This window comes from Malania oleifera, chromosome 2 (assembly GCF_029873635.1).
Source record: "Malania oleifera isolate guangnan ecotype guangnan chromosome 2, ASM2987363v1, whole genome shotgun sequence".
In the NCBI taxonomy this organism is placed as follows: Eukaryota; Viridiplantae; Streptophyta; class Magnoliopsida; order Santalales; family Ximeniaceae; genus Malania; species Malania oleifera.
The window spans coordinates 67,157,740-67,181,428 of NC_080418.1; the positions used below are offsets into that span (position 1 = coordinate 67,157,740).

Consider the following 23,689-nt stretch of genomic DNA (forward strand, 5'->3'; position numbering starts at 1 on the left):
GGGTTTTTCATAGCACCCCAATGTGTTCAAATTGATAATTTGGGTTCGCTGATGTCTCAATTCTAATGGATGGATTTGCACAGATAAAAAAGGGATAATCAATTTTATAATATTATCTTATGATGGCCTCATTTTAATTACAGCCTGCAGGCATAGACCTATGTTTTATCTGGTTAATTATGAATGAAAATAGCTGAGATGTCAAGGGCTCTATACTACAGTGCCTTCTTCACAGCTGTTTGAACTTTGAAGTCAGAACCCCTCAATCCTGCCCTGCAATTTTCCATCCAAATCTTAGTCCTTCTTGAGGGGGAATCGTTCATTGCTCTTGGAAAGAAAATTCATTGCCTGTTTGGCACCTTTTCCACTTTAATTTCTCTCTACCCAACTACAAAGCAAATAAATAAAATAAGCATAATCCTATCTCTCTTATTTTTCTCCAGTCACATTTTTTTCCTGATGGGAGTATTGAAATGAAAATGAACTGGTAAGAGCCGATGCAGTGTTACTTTTATTTAGGCAATCTACTCATGGATGTAATTTGTTTCTGCTTATTATTGAGGGAGGTAGCAACTAACGTTCTGCCTTCCCTGTTAGACCTCACCTTTTTTCAGTTTATAATTTTTTGGCATGACTAAATCCCACTTTATTTTCTTGGATAATGGCATCTGAACTAAAAAGATCCAACTACAGTTCAATCACCCAAGAAATCCCCATACAGGAGCACTGACTGCTAGTAGTTAGTAAGCTGAAGAGATAGGGAGAGCGCAGTTTTGTTGAGCCAATCCATGTCACCAAAAATCGGGATATCAACGTGCAGTCCACACTTCTCTGGGAAAACATCAAAGTTAGAACCAGTTACAGTGCTCACTAACCCAGCCAAATTCTCAATGCACTGACAGAACTTCTGTTGAACCTTCTTCTGTTTTGCCCTCAAATCCAGGCCACTGGGCAGATCACAACAATCCAAAGATGGACCCGGGGGGTTTCCTAATACATACCTGGCGCATTCAATGAGATCCCAAACTGCGTCCTTATTGCCCGGGGGGTTTCCCAACTCTGTGTCGGCAACTACGACTGACCCAGAAACTAGAAAGAGAACTACTAGGCATACAAGACAATTAGGCATGGCCATCTTGCAACTAGCTTGAGTATATCAGAAGATGTATTGGTGTTCTTAATCTACCCCTGCAGAGATAATGCCATATCTATATCTATATATAGAGAGAGAGATTGAAAAATACACAAGAAGAATATAATCTGTGACCTTCAAAAACAAGTAGTTAGTTGGTTTCATTGTCTTGCCATGCATAAGTCATGCTCCATGTTTTGCTGCGAAGTGCTTAGTATTTCCTGAAGTCTAGGTTGATCTGCAGTCAAATCATTTTGCTGTTGCAGTATAAACTCACGAAGTGTATATTTTGAGTTTTAACTACCAAAACAGAAGCAGCTGTGTGCCGATGCATCTCCACTGAAGATGGTGTTCCCGTGCTAAAACTCAAGTTTTACTAACTTGGAGAGAGAAGCGGAGGGGGGTTTTGACAATAATGCCTTGGAGTTACGCGCACACATGTAGCAAATCGGAAAGAGAAAGAACATGAAAAATCAAGCAATTTATATAGTTAGACAATGTGCTCGTATTCTCCACTACTTTGTTGATGAAAGTCTCTTAAAATTTCAATTCTCACTAAAATGTAGAAGGGAAATGCTATTGGGGATCCAAAAAATATCATTGCATTTGATGTCTATTTTTTCATGTATTAAATGACAATTTAACTCCTTACTTATCATATCCAAGCAACAATTTTGCCCTCTCTTTCATCTTTTGCCTCTTCTCTTGCCAAATAAAAATCAAAGAGAAAATTTGTCAATTAATATATGAAAAATTAAATAAGGAGTGTTAGTAGTATTTTTTGAATCCTTGCATTCTATGTAAAAATCTTAAAAACCATTGTACAACAATATAATGATACTACACTTTACTTCTAAAATATCATACCATATTCAATAGAATCCTCGTTGCCCTCCTAATACACCACTAGACCTTTTTTATACAATCATCCTAATTCAACACGGTGATTTATTTATTCAATCTAGTTTGATGTGGTATGAGAGTCGATTCACAAGAAGAAAATCTAGAAAACCCTAATCACAAATATGCTACATTATTATTTTTTCACCTTTTTTCTTGGAAAATTACAATTATATTCACGTCTTTTAATATTTCATTGTGATGGAAAAATATGGAGTGTAGTTTCTTTTTGGTGTTCATACATAGTTAATGAATTTTGCTACTATCATCCTTCCCTGTGAAAACTATCTTCTTTATAAAAACCCATTTTAGGAAGAATTAATTAAAGTGTTCTCCTCTTCCAAAAATTCTCACAATTGGCTGCAAATATATATTTTGGACCATCTTTTTGTGAATTTAACTTCAAAATAAGCAAACATTTTCAGAAAATAAAATGTGGAAAGCTAATAAATTTCTTTTCTTTATTGGAGGAAATAAGGAAAGTGGTAAAAGAATAAATAACTGATTGGAAGACAATTCAGGACTCAATTTTTTTTTTTTTTCATTTTTGTTCACTAAAAGGAGCCGTTTCCAGGGATGAGTAAAAACGGCATCGTTTAGGGTTCTTCTTTTCGGATAGAGCCGTTGGGGAGGCAGCGGTCCGAAGAGCCACCATAGTGGGGGCGTTGAACTTTGGCTCAGCTCCCAATTTTCAAATTTTTCGACCGTTGGGACTCCCAACGTTATACTTACCGTTGTCGTCTCTCTCTCCCGTTGCCATTATTATTAACGAAATATTTCCTTAGAAACGCTCTGACCGTATTCTCTCCAGAGGAAACACTACTCTCACCCCAAATCTCCCCCCCCCCCCCCAAATTCCCTCTCTTCTTTCTCTCTCCAAATCCTCTCTCTCTCTCTCTCTCTCTCTCTCTCTCTCTCTCTCTCTCCAAACCCTCTCTGTTTCTCTCTTTCTACTGCAACTGCAATCTCGGAGAGTGGGGATCAATGGCGTTGATAGAAGACTCCAGCGGCATGATGATTGATGAGGCATACGAGTTCTCGGCGCCTCGATTCTTTGATTTCATCGATGGGGAGTCCGAGGAGGATGTGCGCAAGGCGGAGCTTTGGTTCCAGACCGCCCTCAGCTACGCTCCTTCCCGTATGTGATTTTTAATTCTTTCAATTCTGTCTCTTTTCAATCTTCAATTCTAAAATTTCGATTCTATACGGCTTTTGGTTTGAGGAATTTGAAGCGTGCCTTTATGGAAGCTACTGTCAGAATGTGTTGTCTTTGCGAAGTTAGGTTGTTGTGTTTTCCGAGAGTGATTAGGGCTTGTTCAAGAAAATCAAGAAATGGATGTTCTTTCTTCTCTTTTTGTCAATTTCGTCCAAAAGTCACGCGGAGTGAGTTTTGGGGTATGAATTTTTTTATAAGATTGAGAGAGTGAGTGAGAAAGAGAAGCACGTTACGAACACAACCTTCCCGTATGTGATTTTTAATTCTTTCAATTTTTTCTCTTTTCGATCTTCAATTCTTTTCAATTTTGATTCTATACGGCTTTTGGTTTGAGGAATTTGAAACAACCTTCCCGTATGTGATTTTTAATTCTTTCAATTTTTCTCTTTTCGATCTTCAATTCTTTTCAATTTTGATTCTATACGGCTTTTGGTTTGAGGAATTTGAAGCGTGCCTTTATGGAAGCTATTGTCAGAATGTGTTGTCTTTGCGAAGTTGTGTTTTCCGAGAGTGATTAGGGCTTGTTCAAGAAAATCAAGAAATGGATGTTCTTTCTTCTCTTTTTGTCAATTTCGTCAAAAAGTCACCCGGAGTGAGTTTTGGGGTATGAATTTTTTTATAAGATTGAGAGAGTGAGTGAGAAAGGGAAGCACGTTACGAACACAATTCTTTAAACTGGTTAAGAAAAAATTTTGAAAATTCTGGAAATTTCCAGAGAGAGAGAGAGAGAGAGAGAGAGAGTGGAAGGGGATGAGAGTGAGGGAGTTTCAGTGAATTTAGGGTTTTTTTTCCTTCTAGACATTTGTGATCTCTTCGGATCTCAAAAAAGGATGGTGGAAAGGAAACAAGCGGGCCTGAAAAAAATCGAAGAAGGATATTTTGATGAGTGAGGGAGTTTCAGTGAATTTAGGGTTTTTTTCCTTCTAGACATTTATGATCTCTTCGGATCTCAAAAAAGGATGGTGGAAAGGAAACAAGCGGGCCTGAAAAAAATCGAGGAAGGATATTTTGCAATTTAAACATTTTCTTTTCCTACCTAACTCGAATGAATATCCAAATTCATCTATGTGCCACTCCGTTATGATGCCATATTATATGTGCATACTTCATAGGGATTATATGATTTTCAACTAAACAAATTCAAAGAATTCTTTAATTATGTCTCGCACTGTGATACTCTTTATGGCATTTTACGCTTTTTTTGCATTAATTTTATGGCAAAAAAAAAACTAGATTCTTTATTTCATTTGGCTTTGAAAAACAATTTTTAAGTTGATCCATTTTGGTGAATGGTGCAGCTTGTATGCCTAAGATCAAGGCTGGGAGATCTGTGAATATTGAAGGCTTATGTGATTTTAGTAAAGCAGACGACCAATTCCAAAAGGTATTTTTCATTTATCTCATAGGATGGTCTGTATTAAATAGTTAATGTTCGAAAGACTAATGGCCTGAATTTTGGTCACTTCTTTTCTATCACAGTCATCTGAATCATCAGGTTCAACGGCTAATAATAGTCCCTCCAAAACCAAGCCCCAGACCGAGCCCACGAAAACTGATATAGTGGAACAAGGAAAGAGCACTGGCAAGACGAAAATAGAAGACAGTGCCAATGTGGTACAATATATAAGCTGCTGGATTTTTGTTACTATTTTTTTTATCTTTTTTGCTATGGCTCCTTATAATATAAGAATCTTTCAGGTTTCTGCCGAGGAAGATAAGAAGGATGTCTGCACTCAGGAAAATGGAAGGTTTGTTCCTTTTCTATCAACGGCCGTCTGTCTAGATGCAAATTCATATTGAATCAGAATTGTTTGCACCTGAAATTCTTATCTTTTTTCTCTTCAAAAAAAGAAAAAAAAAGAAAAAAGGAAAGAACGAACTTCTTATATTTTTTCTTTATTTGATATTGCTTTTTGTTACTTGATTTAGTGTTTTAACGGGAAGAGTTTCCTCAACTGTGAAGATTGATGTGGCTAATGATACGAAGAGCACCTCTTCTGTCAAAGGTTGTGATTGGGATGCTGAGAATTTTTGGGTTAACGGTTTATTTGTATAATTTCTATCATATGGCCAGATCATATTTACTCATTGAGATTATTGCCACAGAAGGATTAGAGGCATGCACTCCAAAATTGCCGGCGGTTTCACAGAAGAGAAACCCACTACCAACTGATTCAAAGAAACAAGAGGCAGCCAGAAGGATAGCGAGTTCTGTTAAAAATCCATCAGCCCTGAAGCCGAAAAAACAGTTATCACAAGTCAAAGGCATCAAACCAGCCATTGTGAATAGGTGAAACTATTTAATTATAATCTATCATAATTAATTTTCCTTTTGTATTGAAGCTTCTATCTGAAGAAATTTTTTTAAGAGGTAAAAAAAATCTCTTATCTTAAGAATTTTGCTCTTTGTTTTTAGAGATAACAATGCAAAAAATACTGCTGGCACTCCAAACTTGGCTCAAGAGAACCAGGCAATTAAGCGACAGAAGCTGGAAGGAGGAAGATCTAGACAGGTGATTAATCATTTTTATTTTTTATTGTTTATTTTTCAGACAAAGCGGTTGTTTTATTGCATGTATTAATGCATTTTTCTTTTGCTTAAATCCCAGATTCTTAATGTCAAACCTCAAAATTTTCCCCACAAATCAAGAATGGGTCGAATGGGCAGCTCTTCCAGTAGTCTATGCCCGTCAACTGCTAAGACCCGTAAAGAGGACAGAAAGGTGTGCATTGTCCGTGTTACTGGCTAACTTTGTAAATTTTGGAAGATGACTTCTCTAACACGTATTTCAACAGGTTTATGTTCGAGAACCAGCAGTTCCATTTATTTCAATGGCAGAAATGATGAAGAAGTTCCAATCGAGTACGAGAGATGTATCACTGCCTCGCATGAACAATTCTCTTTCACATGTAAATTGTAGTCCTTATCCCACTTTCTTTTTTTCATTTTAGATACAATTCTTTTAACTCTTTCCATTACCTATACTTTATATGAGTCCTTCTTTCATTCACATTTCAGGATGATGCTGCTTCTATTATGCAGAGCAAGCCCAAACTAACATTGACGAGGCCTAAGGAACCTGAACTTGAAACAGCTCAACGCGTTCGTTCCACTAGGGTAAAGAGTTCTGCTGAGCTTGAGGAAGAGATGATGGCCAAAATTCCCAAATTTAAAGCTCGACCATTGAATAAGAAGGTACTTTTTCTGGAATCTTACATAGAATTTTTTTTCTGTTTCATGGTGTAAATAGGTGCAATCAATTGGTTTATTTCCTTGGTTCCCAGATTCTCGAAGCCCCGACTTTACCTTCGCTACCAAGAACTACACCCCAACTACCAGAGTTTCAGGTAAATTGAAGTTTGGATATGACTGGAAGACAGAAAAATATAAAGAATAGAGTGCTAACTGTTAATTTATGCAGGAATTTCATTTAGAAACAACAGCAAGGGCCAACCAGAATGCAGAAACATCCACAGTTGCATCAACAGAAGCTTCTCGTCAGGTTTGGAAAACCTTGCCTTGAAACTTGATATTTTGTTGTTGAAACTGATTCATTTTTATCTCTGACTAACATTTTCTTTTGTTTCTTCATGTGACAGAATCAATGGAAACCTCATCTGACTGAACCTAAAACCCCTCTACTGCAGACATCATTGAGAGCGCGTCCACCCAGAGTAAAGAGTACTTCTGAACTTGAGCAGGAGGAACTTGAAAAAGTTCCAAAATTTAAGGCTCGGCCTTTAAATAAGAGGGTATGTATGGCACCACTTTTTGTGGACAATGATAAATCATAAAATTTTGCAAATTTAGTTCCCTAAATAATTTCTGTTTTCCACTTGTGTAGATATTTGAAAGTAGAGGAGATTTGGGGATGTTTTCAAACACAAAACAGCATGTGACCATACCTCAAGAATTCCATTTTGCAACAGATGAAAGAATTCCACAGCCAATAACTGTAGCTGATATTTTTGACAAGGTTAGATATGAAGACTTGCTATGCTTTATTCCCCTACTTTCTGTTGCTGATTTTTTTTTTCTTGTTTCTCATTCTACTGCTTATTTTCCCTTTTCAGCTTTCATTGAATTCAGAATCTCGTCATAGCATTCAGATTCCAAGAACTACGATGCCAAATCCATTCCACCTCCACACTGATGTACTGAACTCATTTCCTTGGCCAGTAAAATATTTAATTAACATGATTGATCAGTATGATTTACAACAGTTTTTCCATATTGTGGCATCAGGAAAGGGGAGCAGAGAAAGAAAAGAAATTTGTTATGGACGTCATGCAGAAACAGTTGGAAGAAGAAAGAGCTAGGATCCCCAAGGCCACTCCCTATCCGTACACCACTGATTATCCAGTGGTAAAAATTTTATTTCACCTATTTCTTCTTTTCATTCTGATCCTGACAAAAAGGTTTGCTTAGATATTATTTTGTGTGCAGGTTCCCCCAAAACCAGAACCCAAGCAATGCACCAAACCAGAACCTTTCCAATTGGAGAGTCTGGTGAGGCATGAAGAGGAAATGCAGAGGGAAATGGAAGAAAGGCAGAGAATGGAGAGAGAAAAAGCCCAGATGAGGATGTTTAGGGCACAACCTATTTTGAAAGAGTGAGCACTCTAAACACATGGAACTTGTGTGTCTGTGTTTTTGCATTTGGGAATGCATTGACCATTTTTTTTTAGCTTCTTCTGCAGGGACCCAATTCCAGTTCCAGATTTAGTACGCAAACCCCTCACTCAGGTTCAAGAATTTAACCTCCATGTCGATCATAGAGCTGTAGATAGAGCAGAATTCGACAAAAAGGTGATGCATGCATGGTGCATATAGACTGCGTTACGAGTATCTTTGATTGCAGGATATGTACTTTTTTACCTTATTTTTCTCACAGAAATTTGGTTTTCCTACAGATCAAGGAGAAAGAATTGATGTATAAGCGATACAGAGAGGAGACTGAGTCCGCAAAGATGGTATAGATATGTTCTTATTAAATTTTTTATTGACACTGATCCTATAATGTCAGTAGTAGTTCTTTGTTTTTGAACTTTGTTCTTCTTTGGTGGTAGATTGAGGAAGAGAAAGCATTAAAGCAGTTGAGGAGGACAATGGTGCCGCATGCAAGACCAGTGCCTAATTTTGGCCATCCTTTCCTCCCACAAAAGTAAGTGTGTTAGGTGTTTTGTATGTGTGTGTGTGTGTGTGTGTTTTACACATTTTCATGATTGGAGCTAACAAATAATATGATTATAGGTCAACTAAGGAAACAACCAAAGCAAAGTCTCCAAATTTGAGGGTAAAAAGGAGAGAGAGGAGAAAAGCGATGGGCACTTTCACTGCAGCATCCAGTGCCGCTGCTCAAATGAGATGACCTTCTCTATCTGATGATATCTTCTGTAGCATAAATTTTTATGGGCAGCAGCAGTGGGCCGGGGTTCAAGAGCTCTTGAACCTCTAATTTTATAGGGTTTCGTGAGAGCTCTTTGGTGGTTCAATTAGATTGTTATCATTCCTCACTCAAAATTCTTTCATGTAAAGTTGTCTTAACTATGAATCAAATGTCCATCATTTATTTGTCTCTAGTGTCCTAGACAAATAAAAAATAAAATTTCAAATTTGAAAAATAATGCACTGCGCCAGAATCTCCCTAATAATGGCTCTTGGGGTGTGACACCAAAAAATTAGCAAGCCCAAGAATTCTCCCAAATGGAGGTGGTTCAAATCAGATTGTTATCACAGAAATTTGATTTTCCTATTGATCAAGGAGAAATAATTGATGTATAAAAGCGATACAAGAGAGGAGATTGAGTCTGCAAAGATCCTATAATAATGTCACTGATCCTATTAAATTTTTTATTGACACTGATCCTATAATGTCAGTAGTAGTTCTTTGTTTTTGAACTTAGTTCTTCTTTGTTCTTCTCCCAAATGGAGGTGGTTCAATCAGATTGTTATCATTCCTCACTCGTTCAAAATTCATTCATGTAAAGTCTTAACTATGAATCAAATGTCCAACATTTATTTGTCTCTAGTCTCCTAGACCTTCTCTATCTGATGATATTTTCTGTAGCATAGATTTTTATGGGCAGCGATAGTGGGCGAGGAGTTCAAGAGCTCTTGAACCTCCAATTTTATAGGGTTTTGTGAGAGCTCTTTGGGTGGTTCAATCCGATTGTTATCATTCCTCACTCAAAATTCATTCATGTAAAAGTCTTACTATCAATCAAATGTCCAACATTTATTTGTCTCTCTAGTCTCCTAGACAAATAAAAGCGAGGTTCGATAGAGCTTCAAACTAAGGTTCAAAAAACACTTCCTACCAATGTTAGACAAAAACTAACAAATGTCCACGTTGACAATAAATTCAACAAATTTACCAGTCACTGACATTCTCTAGAGTTCCACATCCACATCATCAAAATTCCTCACTTGGGAACATTTATTTGTCTCTAGTCTCCTAGACCTTTTCTATTTGATGATATTTTCTATAGCATAGATTTTTATGGGCAGTGACAGTGGGCACCTCCAATTTTATAGGGAAAAGTGAGAGAGAGCTCTTTGGGTGGTTCAATTCGATTGTTTTCATTCCTCACTCAAAATTCATTCATGTAAAGTCTTACTATCAATCAAATGTCCAACATTTATTTGTCTCTCTAGTCTCCTAGACAAATAAAAGCGAGGTTCGATAGAGCTTCAAACTAAGGTTCAAAAAACACTTCCCACCAATATTGGACAAAAACCAACAAATCTCCACTTTGACAATAGGATTGCATCTTCTAAAGAAGAATTTTGCCTTCATTAATTATATCCCGCATAAAGTGAGAACGAATGTCGATGTGCTTCGTTTGTGCATGGTAGACTTGCCAAATGAATAATACTCTGACTATCACAGAACACATTAATGTGCTTTTAATAGCCTATGCTTCTGTCGTAGACCTCCAACTCACCGGACCATTAGCAAAATTAGAATCCACATATCCAACTACGTGTTGATTAATAGTATTATTTCTCTCAAATACTATACGTTGCATCAATAATATTCATAATATATCGTATAATCTATTTCACATCTTGCCAATTTCCCTAGATCATGCATATTGCTCACCATACTAACAGCTTGTGAAATATCAGGTCTTGTACAAATCATTGCATACATCATACTACCAACTGCACTTGCATAAAGAACTTGTGACATATACTTACGTTCCTCATCTAGATTAGGAGATAAAGATGCACTAAGTTTGAAGGGAGAAGCAACAGAGTGCTAACTAGTTTTGATTGCTCAGACATGCCAAAACTTTGTACTACCTTCTTCAAATATTTCTGAGTCAAAATGACTCTTTCTCTTATTCTGTATCTACTTCACCAAGATCTTTCATCTCAAACTCTTGATTTAACTAATTTTTTAGTTTGTTGATTTCTTCCCTATTCTTTGATGCAAGTGGAGTGCTAACTAGTTTTGATTGCTCAGACATGCCAAAACTTTGTACTGCCTTCTTCAAATACTGTTTCTAAGTCAAACTGACTCTTCCTCTCATTTGTATCTGCTTCACCAAGAGATTTTTCATCTCAAACTCTTGATTTAACTCCCTGTTCTTTGATGCTGTCAACATATCATCAACATACAAGAGTAAATATATAAAAAGATTCATTTTAAAGTCTGTAAAAATAAACACAAAGTTCATGTTTATTTCTAATGTACTTGTAACAAATCATAAACTAATGAAATCGTTTATTAGTTCAATCAAACATAATGATCATGTTTATTTCACTAAGATCTTTCATTTAAAACTCTTGATTTAACTGATTTTTTCAGTTTGTTGATTTCTTCCTTGTTATTTGAAGGCTATCAACATATCGTTGTGAATGGTGGCTCATTTCTTAAAATGACTAATTTACACAAGGAGAAGAATATAGTGCAGCATTCTGGGAGAAAATCGTCGATGGTTTTCTATGGCTTCTCTGAAATTGTCGACGGTTTCATTGAAATCTCAGACGACATCTATCTTCAGAAACATGCTTTCAGTATCTCAAACCATTGATGGTTTCAGGAAATCTCATAAAACGTTGACAGTTTTGTTTATAGGCAACGAGACTGAAATTCAAAATTTGAATTTTGAACATTAAGTTGGTTGGTTTTTTTTTGGGGGGGAGGGGGGGAATCTGAAGGAAAGTCTATACATTTTTTTTCTGAGTGTATTGTGAGACAAGAGAGATCACTTTAGAAGTGTATTGTGTACTCTATAATTTCTTAGTGAAATTGTTGTGTTGATTGCTTCTGTGAATGTAGGCATTGCCAAACCACGTAAACCTTGTGCTGATTCTATTTGCTTCTCATTTACTAGTTGTTTTTTAATTCACTTGTTGTGTTTTCTTTCGTTGTGCATCCAATACCCAATCTATTTTACAACAAACTGGTATCAAAGTGATTGTTGCCATGGCATCGGGATCATCGTCTACAAGATTTGACATTATCAAATTCGATGAAACTAGAAATTTTGGTTTCTAACAAAGGAGAGTGAAGGATATTCTTATGCAACAAGGAATGGTTAAGGCTCTACTTGATGTTCAACCGGAAGGAATAGATGAGACAACATGAGGAGATTTGAAAGCAAAGGCCGCTTCTACAATACTTGGTCGACGAAGTGCTCTATCATGTGATGGAGGAGGATTCTTCAGGGGCTATATGGGGAAAGTTAGAAAGCTGGTACAAGTCCAAATCACTCAACAATAAACTTTTTCTTAAGCATTGTCTTTATTGGCTTAAGATGATTGAAGGATCAAACTTAAATCAGCATATTGCCCTTAATAAAATCATAAGTGATTTGATGAGAGTTGATGTTAAGTTTGATGAAGATGACAAAGCTCTGATGTTACTAAACTCCTTGCCGTCGACTCATACCTATGAAAATCTAGTTACCACTTTTACATGGAGAAAATATACTCTTGATCTAGAAGAAGTGACAAGTGCTTTGCTGAATTATCATCAAAGGATGAAAATATGTGATGAAGGAGAAGGTCTTGTGGTGAAAGGTAATAATGAGCATGACAAAGGGAAGTTTAAAAGTGGGTCAAGTCAGAAATCCGGTATTCAATCCAAGAAGAAAAAGGAAATTTGGTGTTATAAATGCGGTAAAAAGGGGCATGTCAAACCGGAGTGTCCAGATTGGAAGAAGGGAAATGCTGAAAAGCATGAGGGGATTTCGAAATCAGCAAATGTGGTTCAAAAAGGAGGTTCAGTTTGCAGCGAGGGTGATGTTCTTTCAATTTCATTGGGGTCAGATAATCTTACGGACTCTTGGATACTTGACTCGGCTTGTTTTTACCATATGACTCCAAACAAGGAGTGGTGAAGCACTTATAGGTTAGCGAATTCAAGTTCAGTTCTTATGGGTAATGATGTTTCTTGTAAGATCATTTGCATAGGAAGTGTTAAGATAAAAATATTTGATAGTGTTGTGAGAACCTTGAGCAATGTGAGACATATACTGAAGTTCAGAAAGAGTTTGATATCACTTGGCACTTTGGATTATAATAATGGTTTCAATTACAAGTTCGAAGGTGGAGTTATGAAAGTTTGGAAAGGAAATCTAATGATAATGAAGGGGTGAAAGTTAGATGGGAATATCTACACATTGCAGGGAACTACTATTGTAGGTGGAGCTATAGCCGTACATGCTGAATCTAATGAGACCATCTTGTGGCATATGCGTCTTGGGAATATGGGGGAACATGGTATGAAGGAATTACACAAGAGGAAACTCTTGAAAGGTCTGAAATCATGTTAGTTGGATTTTCGCAAAATTTGTGTACTTGGAAAACAAAACAAGGAAAAATTCAAGTCAGCTGTACACAAAACGAAAGGTATTCTTGATTCTGTGCATTCTGATGTTTCGGGCCTAGTTAAAGTTGCATTAAAGAGTGGACATGTTTATTATGTGAGTTTTATTGAGACTACTCATGGAAAGTCTGGGTATTCATGCGGTACAAATCTGATACATTTGTCAAGTTCAAGATTTGGAAGGCTGAAGTGAAAAACCAGATGAGGAGTAGAGTCAAATACTTAAGGTCAAAAAATGGGACCAAGTACGTTGATTCTCGATTTACGAAGTTTTGTGCGTAGTAGGGCATTAAGAGACAATTTCCATTCGCCGGATACCTTAACAAAATGGTGTGGCTGAAAGGATGAATTAGACTCTAGCTGAAAGAGCTCAGTGTCTTAGAATTAATGCAGGGCTACTGAAGAATGTCTGGGCCGAGGCAGTTAGTATGACTTGTTTTATGATAAACTAATCACCAAGGGCATCACTACAGAAGGAAAAGTGGCAGAAGAGGTATGGACAAGAAATGTAGTCGACTACTCTGGATTGAAAGTATTTGGTGTTCAGCCTATGTTCACTTGTCTAGTGAGGAGAGGTCTAAGCTTGACCCGAAATCTCATTGTTGCATCTTTTTTGAGATATCTCGAGGGTGTGAAGGGGTACAAATTGTGGGACCTAGTGGCAAACTTAGTAAGGATGTAGTCTTTGATGAGAAGTCTATGGTGAAGCGTACTCAAGATTGTGATTAACAGAAACAAGATCCAAAAAGTTGGGGTAGTGAGGAACATGTTGTGTAGGTAGAGTTAGAAGCTTAGGGCAACGACAATAATCATGGTCCTATGGTTGCAAGGAGCTCTAACTCGAGAATCTAACAAGTCGACAATCTTCCTATATGGAGATCCAGATGTACTATCAGACCTCCACCAAGGTAAAAAGTTAATGTCTTATGCTTTTCTTACTAGTTGCAATGATCCAACCACATTTCAAAAGGCAGTGCGCGGCCAGGAGAAAGGTAAGTGGATGGGTGCAATAATTGAAGAGATGGAATCACTACACAAAAATCAAACTTGAGATTTGGTGGAGCTTCCAAATGGGAAAAGACTGATAGGTTGCAAATGGGTACATAGGAAGAAGGAGACAATTTCAGAAAAGAAAGGAGAGAAATTCAAGGCATGGTTGGTGACAAAAGGATACACATAAAAGAAGGGAATATATTATGATGAGATCTTTTCACCTGTGGTCCGACATACTTCTATCAGGATTGTGTTGGGGTTGGTAGCCCATTATGATCTTCATTTGGAACAAATGGATGTGAAGACAGTGTTTCTTCATGGTGACTTGGAGGAACAGATGCATATGGTACAACCGGAGGGATTCAGTGAACCAGGGAAAGAAAACTTAATTTGCAAGTTGAAGAAATCTCTTTATGAGCTGAAACAATCTCTAAGACAATGGTATAAAATATTTGATTCCTACATGATCAAGATTGACTATAAAAGGTGTGAGTATGACTGCTGTGTATATGTGAACAAACTTGATGATGGTTCTCTTATTTTCTTGTTATTGTACATCGATGACATGTTGATAGCTGCAAAAGATTTAGCTGAGGTAAATCAATTAAAAAAACTGTTGTATAAGGAGTTTGACATGAAGGATCTTGGTCCAACCAAGAAAATACTTGGGATAGTGGTGTTTATGGTGTGACTCTTATACTTTGGGCATAAACAAAGGGAGAAAAATATATGGATCTGTTCTTGGTGCAAGACAGTAGCAAAGACTCGTACTCGTGCTCGTCGACGAGAAGATACTAAGAGCTAGAAAATTTTAGAGTTTAAAGACTCATCGACAAGTGGATAGACTAGTCGACGAGTGGTCTTCTCTGTCTCGTCGACAAGTGCTTCTGGGCTATGAGAAAATATTTAAAGTTTGAATGTAAATGTTATGATGGTTGGGGATTCAGAGGGAAACCTCCGAGGGGATGTTATATATATTCTTCTAGGCAAGAGAATTAAAGAGGGTGAGAGAAGGAGAGAAGATTATTGTAGTGTGTAATCTTTGATCTTCATAGTGAAATATCTTGCCAATTGCTCCTGTGGATTTAGGCTTTGCCGAACCACATAATTTCCTAGTGTCTTTGCCTTTATTATTGCTTTCTTTATATTGTTGTGGTTGTGAAATGATTCTGTTTTCATCATTTAGATTGTTGCAAGTGTTTGTTTGATCTTTTTAAAACAATATCGTTATTCCGCTGTGCATTGTTGGAACAAGCCCTATTTTCACAACAATTGGTATCAGAGCGTGTTGTATGGCCTCTAAATTAAAGGATCTCTTAGTGCAACAAGGTTTGGTGAAAGGTTTATAAAGAATTCCAACCGGATAGCATGGATGCAACAACTTGGAATGAACTAGGAGCATTCATTCGTTTTTGTTTGGCTAACGATGTGTTGTATCACGTCATGGATGAGAATTCTCTGGCATTAGTTTGGTGAAAATGGGAATTCCAATATATGTCTAAGGGTTCGTCAAAATCTGCATGTGTACTGGAGGAAGACTCAGAATGTAGTGATAGAGATATGCTACATGTTTCATTGGGTTCAGAGTGCCTCATGGGTGATTCTTGGATCTTAGATACTAGATGCTTTTATCCTAGAAAATGGTTTGACATCTACAAGTCAGTTTATACTGGTTGTATTTTGATGAAAAAAAATGATATTTTATGTAAAATTTTTGTCATTAGAAATGTCAAAATCAAAATGTATAATAGTGTTGTAAGAATCATGTGTGATGTAAAGCATGAATCGGGTCTAAGGAAGAATGGTATTTCATTGGGTATTTTAGACTGTAATGGATATTGTTATAAGTCTAAAAGTGGAGAAATGAGAGTGTGTGAAGGCGACTTGATAGTGATGAAAGGAGAAAAAGTGGTGGGAAATATCTATGCACTACAGGGTGTTACGGTCGTATGTGGAGTTGCAACTGTTGGATCTGAGTCAGGAATCCTGTGGCATATACCATTAAAGCATATAGGTAACTACATATGTTTAGATATTTGGGAACATATGATGATAGCATCAGGGGATAGACATATATATATTTCGTGGGTTTATTATGAAGGGTCTTGGTGTACTTTATGTAGTGGTTGAGGTGGAGAACCAGACTGGGAGAAAGATTCTCAAGTCAAACATTAGGGCTGAGTACGCGAGTTTCCTTCAAGAAGTTTTGTGAGCAGGGTAGGTTATATGCAGGGCTTGCAGTGTACTTCTTGGTGAAGTCAGTGAGTATGTGACCGATCACCAAAGGTATCACTAGATGGGAAAGTTGTAGGTAAACTATGGCAGGTTTTGTGGTAGACTATGCGGTTGTGAGTGAATGTCCACTAGTGCACTATTCTAGTGATGGAGGATCTAGGCTTGGTGTTATGTTCAGATGGTACACTTTTCTGGGGTATAAGAAAGGTGGGTGCAAGTTGGGTGATCCTATGGCAAACAAAGGGGTGATCAAGGACATGGTTTTTGGTGATAAATTTGTGGGGCAGCATACTCAGGTAAAGGACGCGAAACAAATGCCAAAAAACTGTGGTAGCAACAATTATGTTATTCAAGTGGAGTTGGGAACTCAGGGCAGAAATGTAGGGAGTTCTATCTCGGGTGAACACTATCATGGTTTGAATGGGCATGTAATGTAGGTGGAGCAACAAACTAAGGGAGTTTCAGTTCAGGAGACTAACAGAATCATGGTGGGCCCATGTGAACTATCATACCACTACTCAGGTGAGTTAGTAAGGCTTCCAGTTTGGAAGAGGGTGATAGCCATGGATTGATGTATCCATTGTGTGTAAATGACATGTTATTGGCTGGAAAGGCTTTGACCGAGGCTAATCAGTTGGAAACTCTATTGAAAGGTTTTGACATGAATGTGTTGGGTACGACCAAGATGAGTCTTGGTTTGCTAATTCGCATGGATAAAACTGCAAGGAGATTAGTATTATCTCAGGGTAGTTTTGTGGACAGGGTTATAGGGAGATTGGTGTTATCTCAGGGTGGCTTTATGGATGGAACCTTAGGGAGGCTTTGTTTACTATCTCAAGAGGGTTATATGGAGAATCAATATGGAATGTCTACCGTACGGTACCTAAGGGCGGGCTATGATGTCCAGGGTATGTCAAAGGTTTCCCATGAGTGTGCAATGGGGTGTGTTTCAGTAGGCAACAGAGTGAACCGTCAGTTTTTAATTTTTTTGAAGACTATACAGAGGGCTTTGGTGATATAAGGTTTGCAGTAGCTTTTATATTTACTGTTGTGGGATGGTCTTATTGGAAGCCTATGGTGAAGTCTTCGGGTATAGCATATACAACTGTATCGGGGTTGATGGTAGAAGCTGAAACTTCCATTAGCAAGTTCAAGCGGCGTTGCTTGGACTTCGTGCATGTCTCCAAGTGCTAGAAGGGAGACGGTCCCAACCGAGCGTTTTGAGTTCAAGATGGAGCATTCAGATATGTTTTTTTGGGTTCTCCTAAAGGGCGTGTAATCACCAAGGTGGAGATTGTCGTTTATGGTATGACTCTTATACTTCCGGGGTTTATAAACAAAGGGAGAAAAACATATGGGTGTGTTCTTGGTGTAAGGCAGCAGCAAAGACTTGTCAATGAGTGGATAGACTAGTCGATGAGTGGTCTTCTCTGTCTCGTTGATGAGTACCCTATTCTCCTCGATGAGTGCTTCTGGGCTGCAAGAGTATATTTGAATTTGGAATGTAAACATTTTGACGATTAGGGATTCGGAGGGAAACCTCTGAGGGGTTGTTATATATGTTCTTCTGGGCATATTTTGACATGTAAGAGAATGAGAGAGGGTGAAAGAAGGAGAGAAGATCATTTTAGTGTGTAATCTTTGATCTTTATAGTGAAATCTCTTGCCGATTGCTCCCGTGGATTTAGCCTTTGCCGAACCACGTAATTCCTAGTGTCGTTGCCTTTATTATTGCTTTTTTTTTTTTTTATATTGTTGTGGTTGTGAAATGATTCTATTTTCACCATTTAAATTTTTGCAATTGTTTGTTTTTAGAACAATATTGTTATTTAGTTGTGCATTGTTGGAAGAGGCACTATTTTCACAACAGATAGAGATTCACCGAGACAGAACTGCAGGGAGGTTATGGTTATCTCAAGGAGGTTATGTGCATAAGGTGTTGGAAAGGTTTAGCATGGCTGATGCAAAACCGGTGTGTACACCTCCAGTGAGTCATTTTAAGTTGTCTAGCACTGTGGGGAGTTTTATGTATGTCATGGTGTGTATGAGGCCAGATTTAGCACATGGTGTGAGCGTGGTGAGTAAGTTTCTCTTTAATTCAGAAAGACAGCATTGGGAAGCCGTCAAATGGATATTCAGATACTTGTGGGGTACATTGGGGTATGACATCATATTCGGCTAGCAACAGGGTTGTCCTTCAGTTATGGGGTTTGTAGATGTTGATTATGTAGGAGATATGGCTGACAGAAGGTCTACAACGGGTTATGTCTTTATCCTTGTAGGAGGACCTATATGTTGAAGATCCATGGTTCAATCTTTGGTAACATTATCCATGATTGAGGCAGAATATATGACAGCTTCTGAAGCTGCAAAAGAAGCCTTATGGCTTACCGATTAGGTCAAAGAGTTGGAATTACAGTAAGATGGAGTGGTGCTGCATTGTGACAGTTAAAGTGCCATTTACTTGGTGAAGAATCAAGTGTACCATGCTAGAACTAAACATATTGATGTATGATTTCACAAGGTTTGGGAATTTATTACTTTAGGGGAACTTGTGTTGGAAAAGGTTCACACGTCTAAAAATGCAGTATATATAATGACAAAATGGGTTACTTCTGAAAAGTTCAAGCAGTGCTTGGATTTACTTCATATCTCCAAGTGCTAGAAGGGAGAGAAACCCAACTTAACGTCCAAATGTCAAGGTGAAGCGTCAGGCTATGTTTTTCATGTTTCTTTTAAGGGGTAGAAATTCGCCAAGGTGGAGATTGTTGTAAATGGTGGCTTATTTTTTGAAATCACTATCATTTCTTGAAATGACTAATTTACATAATGAGAAGAACATAGTTCAGCATTTTGGGAGAAAACCATCGACGGTTTTCTATGGCTTCTCTGAAACCGTTGAAGGTTTCACTGAAATCTCAGAAATCTTTAGAAACATGCTCTCGGTATCTTAAACCGTTGATGATTTTAGGAAATCTCATAAAACCATCGACGGTTTTGTTTCTGGGCAGCGAGACTAAAATCCAAAATTTGAATTTGAACGTTAAGTTGGTTGGTTTTGGGGGTTGGGGGGGGGGGGGGGAACCTCCGAAGGAAAGTCTATATGTTCTTGTCTGAGTGTGTTGTCAGACAAGAGAGATCACTTTTAGAAGTGTATTGTGTATTCTATAATTTCTTAGTAAAATTGTTGTGCCAATTGCTTCCGTGGATGTAGGCATTGCCGAACCACGCACACCTTGTGTTGATTCTTGTTTGCTTCTTATTTACTGGTTGTGTTTGATTTGCTTGCTGTGTTTTATTCCGCTGTGCATCCAATATCCGATCTATTTTACAACACATATCATCAACATCCATTTTGTAGTCTACGAAAATAAACACAATGATCATGTTTATTTCTAATGTACTTGTGACCAATCATAAACTAATGAAATCGTTTGTACCACTATCTAGGAGACTGTCTTAAACTATACAACGATTTTTCTAGTTTTCTAGTTCAAGATCAAATTGTTCTACCAAAGCTAAAAAAATTCAAATGGAAGAATGTTTAACAATTGGAGAACCTCATTATAATCAATACCTTCCTTCTATGTGTAGCCCTTACCTACCAATCTAACTTTGAAGTGAGCATTATTTGCATATGAAAATCCTTCTTTCTTTACATAAACTCGTATCCAACCAATTGCTTTCTTACCCTTGGGCAGCTGGGCTAGCTCCCAAGTTTGATTCTTATGAAGAGATTACATTTCTTCATTCATCACTTTTTTTTTTCATTTGTCTGATTCAGAGTTCCTCACTACTTCTTTGAAAGTGCATGGAACATTATCATCTACAATTGGAAGCGCATATGCCACTATGTTAGTACCCCGACCAGGTTTTCAAATTTCTTTTCTTGGCCTTTGAGAAACAATTTATTCTTGTTGCTATGAAGATTCTCAGATTGAAATCTCCTCTTCTTATATATTGTTCCCCACTATTACTGGAGAGTTACATCATGTAGCCTCATTTCTCACTTGGTTTCCCAAAATTGTCTCAACCTTCACTTGTTATTGAATACTATTGGTCTTTTCTTCAACTAGTGACTCTTTACGTATTGTTTCCTTTATCATCGAAGGGTTATCAAAAGTTACATCCCTGCTTAGAATCACTTTTTTCATCTCTAGGCACCAAAGATAGTATCATTTGACTCCTGCACTAATCCCCAAGAATATTGCTTTCTTGGCTCTAGGATCCAATTAAGATTCTTTAACATGATAATAAGTAATAGTACCAAATACATTGTAAATAATCATAATCATTAGTAGGTTCTCCAGACCATATCTTATAGGGTGTTTTTCCTCTAATAGCAGATGATGGTAAGCGGTTGATGAGATGACACGCACACCTAACAGCCTCAACCTATAACCTTTTTTCCGACCTTGCATTAGACAACATACATCGAACTTTATCTAGCAAAGTCCAATTCATGCGCTCTGCCACTCCATTCTGTTGTGGTGTATTTCTGTCTATAAAGAATCGAAGCAATACTTTCATCTTGACATACCTTCACAAACGGATCACTCGTGTATTCGCCTCCATTATCATATCAGAGACATTTGATCTTTCTACTAGTTTGAGTTTTAACCAATTTTTTCCACTCAAGGAAAATATCACACTTCATTTTTAATCTTCATAGCATACACCCAAACTCTTCTAGAAAAATCATCAACAAAAGTGACAAAATAATGTAAACCACCCAATGAAGCAGTTTTGGTAGGCCCCCATACATCTGTATGGATGTAGTCTAAAATACCTTTAGTCCGATGGGTTGCAGTGCCAAATTTCACTTTTTTATGTTTTCCCAGAATACAAAGTTCACAAAACTCAAGCATACCTACCTTTGCACCTTTCAATAAACCTTGCTTAACCAATTGTTACAAAGATTTTTCACTAGCATGTGTCAATTGCTTATGACATAACCTAGTTGTATCTGAACTTGCATCTTTTTCAGAAACAACAGCTGCAGAGCCAATAACTATACTACCTTGAAAATAATACAAGTTATTTTTCCTAATACCTTTCATCACCACAAACGCACATGATTTAACCTTTTAGGTTCCACCTTTCAAAGTAATAGTGATCCCTTTAGATTCTAAGACACTCAATAAGATCAGATTTTTCTTTAGTCTTTTAACATATCTAACATCAGTCAAGGTTTTAACAGTTCAATTTTGACATTTCAACTGTATTGAGCCTATTCCAGTAGTTTTACAAATATTATCATTTTCTCATAAAAACAATTCCACCATCTAATTTTTCAAAATTAGAAAACCATTCCCTATAAGGACACATGTGATAGAAACAATTAGATTCCAAAATCCACTCACCACAATAATGTGCCAAAGATGTTCCCACAAGATAAAAATCTGACTCACTTCCATCACGCTTGGCTATATTGGCATTAGAATGTGCTTTGCCCTTATTCTTTTGCTTCAATTTAAGGCAATTTTTCTTCCAATATCCTTTTTCATGATAAAAGGCGCATTCATCTTTAGCAGATCTCCCTCAAGATCTATTCCTTCTTCCAAGTATACAACTTTGAGAAAGTCCCCTTATTGTTAGTGCTACTGCTATGGACCCTCAGATCCTTTGTTTTTTTTTTTTTTTTGCATTCAGCATTAATCAATGCAGTACAAACAACATCAAAAGTAACTATATCTATAATGCCCCGACCCTTTATGCGGCCCAAGAGTGCTACTATACATACATAACCTGTACAATCAGATAACATATATCAAATACCTGCCATAAACAGGGACATACGGGTATATCATACTCATCTGTACTTTCATATATTGCAGAAAAACATAAACATTCATATGGATTCTAATAGACATATCAGAGTATCTAACTGTTCCTTACATACATTCATCCATACGTAAAACTTAAACAATATTACATTCCCAAAAAGCCAACCAGGCTAACAACCCAGTACTCATGTCGAAACTTCCGTTAACTAACAAGACTCTACGCTCCATAGTCTCTTTAGAAGACTAGGACCGATTTCTTGTAACTCCTGAAACAAAGCGTGTAAGATTGGGGTGAGACACTTCTTAGTAAAGAGGAAGATATTACATTAGTGTGTGACAACATGTGTTTAAACTATTAGTGGTAGTTAACATTCACAACATTCTCAGTACTGTAATATAGAAGATATGTATATAATTCTTGCAATAGATAACTCAACATTGTAACAAGCGAGAGTTCCCAAGGTTAGGGTAGGGTACAGGTCCATACACTGCACAGTCCCTCCGCCCAATACTCAAACTTGTGACTTTGCCCATTAAAGCTTTTAAATCATGTATATGCATATTTAGAATACCGTCCAGCTTTGAAACTATCATAACTATGCTAGTAACTCCCCATGGCCAGGGTTGTGCGATAACTAAGCACTGATCGAGCCCTATTTGTGCAGGCATTGTTAGGCATCATAATATATTGCAGCCTGACTTGGCCATCACCACCCTAATCCCTTTTGACCAGTGGCCCTTCATGCCAAGCCGATTACCAGTGGCCCTTCGTACCACACTGAAAACATGTGTGTGGTTGCACTGTATCTATCTGTTCTAGCAATGGTGCCGCGCTTAAGTTTTTAAGGCTTCATATAACATTGAGCTTCTTATGCTCTAAGTGACAAGCTATGGTCCCAATTATCATATATACAATTTACCATAAAACATATTAACCTGTGCAATTCAAGTGTTTTCACAATCTTATTCATGCATTCTTTCATACACACTAAGGTATAAACTGACACATATCCTCTTGGTTTAACCCTTACATACATAGTGCACGATATTTAACCAGCATCTCATTTCTACATTCCTGAAATTCATTTGGGACTCAGTCCCCATATTTCATATGTGTACTTAATTGAATCAATGTATTCTCTTATAGTACCAATTCATATCATATGCCACACTTATTTGGTCAAAATATACATTTTTTATAAAATGGTTCGGAAAAAATCATTTCTGCTGCAATTAAGAGTTTCAAGCATATCCTACTTTAGTTTTAATGCAAATAAAGTAATTTTAAGAAATTTGGAGATCATATGCCAAAACCTCATTTTTTGCCAAAATCGTAAAACTGCAGAACCAACATATCTACCTAGTGAGATTTTGCAAAAAAGTAGTCATATCATTCATATAAACATAAGCTACATATCTAGTGGTTTCATTTTCTAAAAATACTGATGTAAACAAATCCCCTTACCTTAATCTCGAAAATCAAACACGAACGAATCGATCCAAAACAATGACACGGGATCCTCGAAACCTAAAAACTAAAGAACAATACTTCAAAATAATCCCAACTACTACATATCTACCGAAG

The 23,689-nt window shown here is 37.2% G+C and overlaps 2 protein-coding genes across 5 annotated transcripts; one reads left to right on the forward strand and one right to left on the reverse strand.

Moving 5' to 3' along the window:
* Positions 1 to 733: 733 nt before the first annotated feature.
* LOC131148228 (non-specific lipid-transfer protein A-like) lies at positions 734 to 1,135 on the reverse strand. The gene has a single exon (XM_058097955.1). The coding sequence runs from the start codon at positions 1,133 to 1,135 to the stop codon at positions 734 to 736; it is 402 nt and encodes a 133-aa protein (XP_057953938.1).
* A 1,692-nt stretch (positions 1,136 to 2,827) lies between these two features.
* Positions 2,828 to 8,876, forward strand: LOC131148605 (protein TPX2). 4 transcript variants are annotated; one of them, XM_058098433.1, is made up of 21 exons: positions 2,828 to 3,170; positions 4,547 to 4,632; positions 4,728 to 4,862; positions 4,947 to 4,996; positions 5,178 to 5,254; positions 5,355 to 5,538; positions 5,665 to 5,761; positions 5,858 to 5,971; positions 6,045 to 6,158; positions 6,268 to 6,444; positions 6,534 to 6,596; positions 6,671 to 6,751; positions 6,849 to 7,001; positions 7,094 to 7,225; positions 7,323 to 7,403; positions 7,495 to 7,614; positions 7,696 to 7,862; positions 7,938 to 8,058; positions 8,163 to 8,222; positions 8,319 to 8,413; positions 8,503 to 8,876. In XM_058098433.1, exons 1-21 carry the CDS (start codon positions 3,017 to 3,019, stop codon positions 8,618 to 8,620), a joined length of 2,379 nt encoding a protein of 792 aa, XP_057954416.1. In that variant the 5' UTR covers positions 2,828 to 3,016; the 3' UTR covers positions 8,621 to 8,876. The 4 variants fall into 4 exon arrangements, with proteins under 4 accessions (XP_057954416.1, XP_057954417.1, XP_057954418.1 ...); XM_058098434.1 differs by having other exon boundaries at positions 7,950 to 8,058; XM_058098435.1 differs by having other exon boundaries at positions 6,292 to 6,444.
* Positions 8,877 to 23,689: the final 14,813 nt, after the last annotated feature.

Bases quoted from the DNA above. Each gene is read 5' to 3' on its own strand.
- LOC131148228 (XM_058097955.1), bottom strand. From the start codon at position 1,135: ATGGCCATGCCTAATTGTCTTGTATGCCTAGTAGTTCTCTTTCTAGTT.
- LOC131148605 (XM_058098433.1), top strand. From the start codon at position 3,017: ATGGCGTTGATAGAAGACTCCAGCGGCATGATGATTGATGAGGCATAC. The intron at 5,255-5,354 runs GTTGTGATTGGG...TTATTGCCACAG, and splicing joins GAGCACCTCTTCTGTCAAAG to AAGGATTAGAGGCATGCACT. The intron at 7,226-7,322 runs GTTAGATATGAA...TTCCCTTTTCAG, and splicing joins TAGCTGATATTTTTGACAAG to CTTTCATTGAATTCAGAATC.